General features: G+C 42.5%; 1 protein-coding gene across 1 annotated transcript; it reads left to right on the forward strand.

Annotated features, from left to right (window-relative positions):
- Window positions 1-1,445: 1,445 nt before the first annotated feature.
- LOC138852288 (mannan endo-1,4-beta-mannosidase-like) lies at window positions 1,446-3,903 on the forward strand. The gene is made up of 3 exons (XM_070082063.1): window positions 1,446-1,591; window positions 2,941-3,020; window positions 3,676-3,903. Exons 1-3 carry the CDS (start codon window positions 1,584-1,586, stop codon window positions 3,870-3,872), a joined length of 285 nt encoding a protein of 94 aa, XP_069938164.1. The 5' UTR covers window positions 1,446-1,583; the 3' UTR covers window positions 3,873-3,903.
- The last annotated feature ends 75 nt before the right edge of the window (window positions 3,904-3,978 follow it).

Consider the following 3,978-nt stretch of genomic DNA (forward strand, 5'->3'; position numbering starts at 1 on the left):
CCTGCCCGCTCTGAGAACCTGCAAATTCATGGCATCCACTGTCTCCTCTTCGGTCAGAAAGCACACTCTCAGGAGCGTACTGACCATCTGCCGGAATGCGCTCTGTTGTTCCGTGGAGTTGATTGTGTTGCAAATAAGATCCGTGAACACCTTGATGAGTGCTACGAGATCCTCCCTGGTGAGGGCCTGCTTTGGAGATGGGTTCGAAACAGTGGATATTATCTGGGCTGTTGTGGTCTGTAGGGACTGCTGAGGGTTGGATTTCTTTATTGTATGCACCGTGGTCTGTTGCTGTATACCAGGTTGGGTAGCCGGGATCTGCTGGTGAGGTGCCAGTTGAGTCTGCAAAGCGCCTGTGCCGGGTAAGGAGTGCCTGCGTTGTCGTGCTATGGCCGGTGGGGGCTCGTTTAGTGCAGCCTGCTGATCGCATTGACCAGATGCACCCTGTTGACGCCTCCTGTTCCTCTTGTTTCTGTTTCTTCGTTGAGGTAGGGGTGCAGGAGGTTCTTGACCTTGATGCCTGGTTGAGGCTTTTAGGGTTGGGAATTCCTGGGCAATGAATTGGGTTAGCTGCTGAGAGATCTGCGGTATGGCAGGGTTCTCTGCTGAGAGTGATGATCCGTCGTAGCCTGTTGCCGAGTTTTTGGCGTCTTCCAGACTTCTTGAATTCTGGCGAGCCTCTCGGGGCATCGAGGATTCCAGGCATGGTGTTTCTGCCTGCAGTTCGGGCATTGTGGAGTGGGTGGCGATGCATTTTTCAGCTTGGTGATGCATTCCTCGGTAGGGTGGTGCTGGCTGCAGACACCGCAGATTACACCTGTCGGGTCGGTGCGTTGCCTGCCGTCTTTGCCTTGAGACGTTGAGCTGACACCACACTGGGGTGAGCTGCTACTGCCTCGATGGGCATCATCAGCGGGTATCGCATCACTACACCCTTGGTGATCTTCTGCCGAGAGTCCAGTTCCTCCAGGGTGAATGAGCGATCTGTCTCCATGACTCTCTTCAAGGTGGTATCTAAAAAAAAAGTGGGATTAATCTGTGCATATACTATCCCTCTTCCTACAAAGCTGTGCCTCTTGTTCACAGATTCTATGATGTTCTCACAGGCCTTACTATTAATCTTGCTCTGTTTTGTCAACGCTAAGCTATGCCTCTTATTTCTGTTCTTCGCCTCCCTTTTGCCACTAAACTTTTAGTCTTTGTTGGTGGTGGTGTTTTATTCGTCAGGGTAAATATCTCCTGACGTGAGAGTTATATGATGTCCCGCTCTGTGGCAAGCAACTCCTGGCATAATGGTGCCAAGGATCCATCCCACTATAAATAAAAATCAACAAGTCATGCTCAGCCTGACTTTTGCACGCCTCTCGGAGTATATCGTTATTAGTCACTTTCAAAAGCTTATATTTTGATTCTCTTCACTATTACACAGGTCACTCTAAATTTGTGTGGGTAATCTCTACAGCTCTTCCACACATATACGTTATTGATACCTTTCATCGCAGGTGGAAAGCAACGGCAATGCGTGTTACGACACCACCACTATCGGCCAAGACGGCGCTGGCTGGACCGGCACGAACATCCCCATGGAGAAGTAAGTAAAGATCGTGGTGATATCTGGCAAACATTTTTTTGTGTGCAAAATGTTATTTACTGTGTCAAGAAATATCTTTAAATGTTATCAGATATCTACTGGAAAACAATATTATTTAGTGGACATGTACTCTGTAACCAGACACATTTTGCATTAACAGTTTAAATCTGATCCAATGCTCCCTAAAAAAACTGCTCTTCAGTGGGAGCCTGAGCATGAAATATCTAGACAAAAATATTTATGAAACATTATAATAATGGTGAAGGCTACATCAATGATACAGGGTTAGGTAAGGATCGTCAGGAAACTTGTCAAGCGTTTCCTGACGCGGGTCTCAGTCAGATGATGACCCGCCGTTGGAGCTTTTGGTCATCTGACCGAGGCCTTCCGCTGGCTTACCGGCCCACCCCTTTAAAACTTATGGTCATAATTATAACCATTCTTATAATTTTTTCAGTGATAAAGCATCAACCATTTCTCTACGATGACTGGAGGAAATATGAGTTTCACTTGGCTCACAACGTGATAAACGAGTTCTTTAGGGAAGCTGGGGATAATTGCAACATTTCTATGACAACGTCATTGAAAATGCAGCTACATGTAATCAAGTCAATAGTAGAGATTAAATTAAGTTTATGAAGTAGCTTCAGATTTTGCCGTTCTGGTTTATAAGGTTTAGAGCCTATGTTTGAATATGGGTCACTAAGGCACATTATCTGTACATCACCGGTCAAGGTTATTCTAATCTCTAAAACAGAGATACAGGTAAACTTGATATGCACGGAGACATTATAAAAAATACCTGTGTATCCACACTTGTTACTGTTCTATAGTTCATTCCACTTAAACCACTTCAGTACTTTCAAGGTTCTATATAACACCTAGATGGCTCTTCAGCTCCTTCAATTTTTTCTCGTAGCTTTTATTTCAAAGCTTTGGTATCATTTCTGGGATGGCTTTATGAACTTTGTCACTTCGTTGTATGCAGTTTTTTAAGAGAATATACTCCCATACGAGGCTGGGAATTGTTTAAATGAGAGTGAACATTTGAGAGACTAGTGATTATTACATTCACAGGGGAGGGCTAAATCCGTTTGGGTCACACGTCTGGAGTATGAAAAGTATGGGTAATTGTGTTTAATTCGATGAAAGGCAGGGTAACCCCAAATTTCTTTCATCGAGAGACTTTCGCCAATGTCAGGACTTTCCTTGAATGTTTGATAGGTGTAAGTTCCATATTTGTGATGCATATTCAGTGTTGCTCTTGTTATTTAGGTGTGTATCTGTGTCTGATGTGCACTGAGGAACATCAGAAAGAAATCTGATCACATATGCTTTCTCCACTGCAGCTGGCTGCATTTCATTGGTCGACTGAACCAGGCCGTCCGTGCGATCGACTCTAGCACTCTCACCACCATTGGCTCTTGGGGTAGGCTTCCTGTCGGGAGTTGACTTCCGTCTGACTTACTATATCTTAGTTGATCGTTTCACATGTATACTACGTTCATTTTGTGTAATCGAGAAATTAAATAAATTAAGATTAAATATTAAAGGAGGTACAAAATTTAAAGTTACTTAAAAATTTTTTATAAGGAAACTTGGTTAAGAGTCTGACGGAGAATTAAATTAATAATAATCTTTATCCTGTTTCCAATTTAAGGATATATTAAATATATTTTTTCAGTAAATAGAAGTAGTACCGTAAATATAAAAAATTTCACAAAAAAAAAATAAAAAAACCGCACATAGGAAAAAGGAGCTTACGACGGCGTTTCGGTCCGACTTGGACCATTTACAAAGTAACAGTGTGACTTTGTAAATGGTCCTCTCTCCTACGTATGTGTGGGTTATTTCTATATTGTTCCAGTCACGGTATTGTGTCTTTCTCTTATTTAAAATTTTTCACTCCGCCAATAAATGAATTTGCATAACTAACGTTAGAATGTAGCGCTTCAGGAGTCTTTCCAGAGTACTACTGTTCAACTCCCATTTTCTTCGTTTAAATTTGAATGTCAAGGAGATAATGAAACATGTTATAACTTTAAACTGTTGGATAACACAAGTGAATGTAAACGCTTTTGCAGGTCAATTCGCTCAGAATGACGCCTTCTCTAATTCTCACAACCACTACACTGACTCCTGCCTCAATGGTGCGGCTGGCTCCAACTCTCAACTTGACTACTACCAAATGCATACTTATGACTGGAGTGGCTCCTGGAGTCCCGGCGCTCCCTTCACTGTAAGTCTTTTTGCTTGTGTCATACTTTTAGCTTTTAAGTAATAGAATTTATTTTTATTAGGAAACGTCCGTGGAACGGTAACCTTCTGGTATTCAAAACTGATGATACTACATCAAAGTGAAAGGAAGTCTGATGAGTATGATAAAA

This window comes from Cherax quadricarinatus, unplaced genomic scaffold (assembly GCF_038502225.1).
Source record: "Cherax quadricarinatus isolate ZL_2023a unplaced genomic scaffold, ASM3850222v1 Contig6615, whole genome shotgun sequence".
Lineage (NCBI taxonomy): Eukaryota > Metazoa > Arthropoda > Malacostraca > Decapoda > Parastacidae > Cherax > Cherax quadricarinatus.

Bases quoted from the DNA above. Each gene is read 5' to 3' on its own strand.
- LOC138852288 (XM_070082063.1), top strand. The intron at 3,021-3,675 runs GTAGGCTTCCTG...ACGCTTTTGCAG, and splicing joins CACCACCATTGGCTCTTGGG to GTCAATTCGCTCAGAATGAC.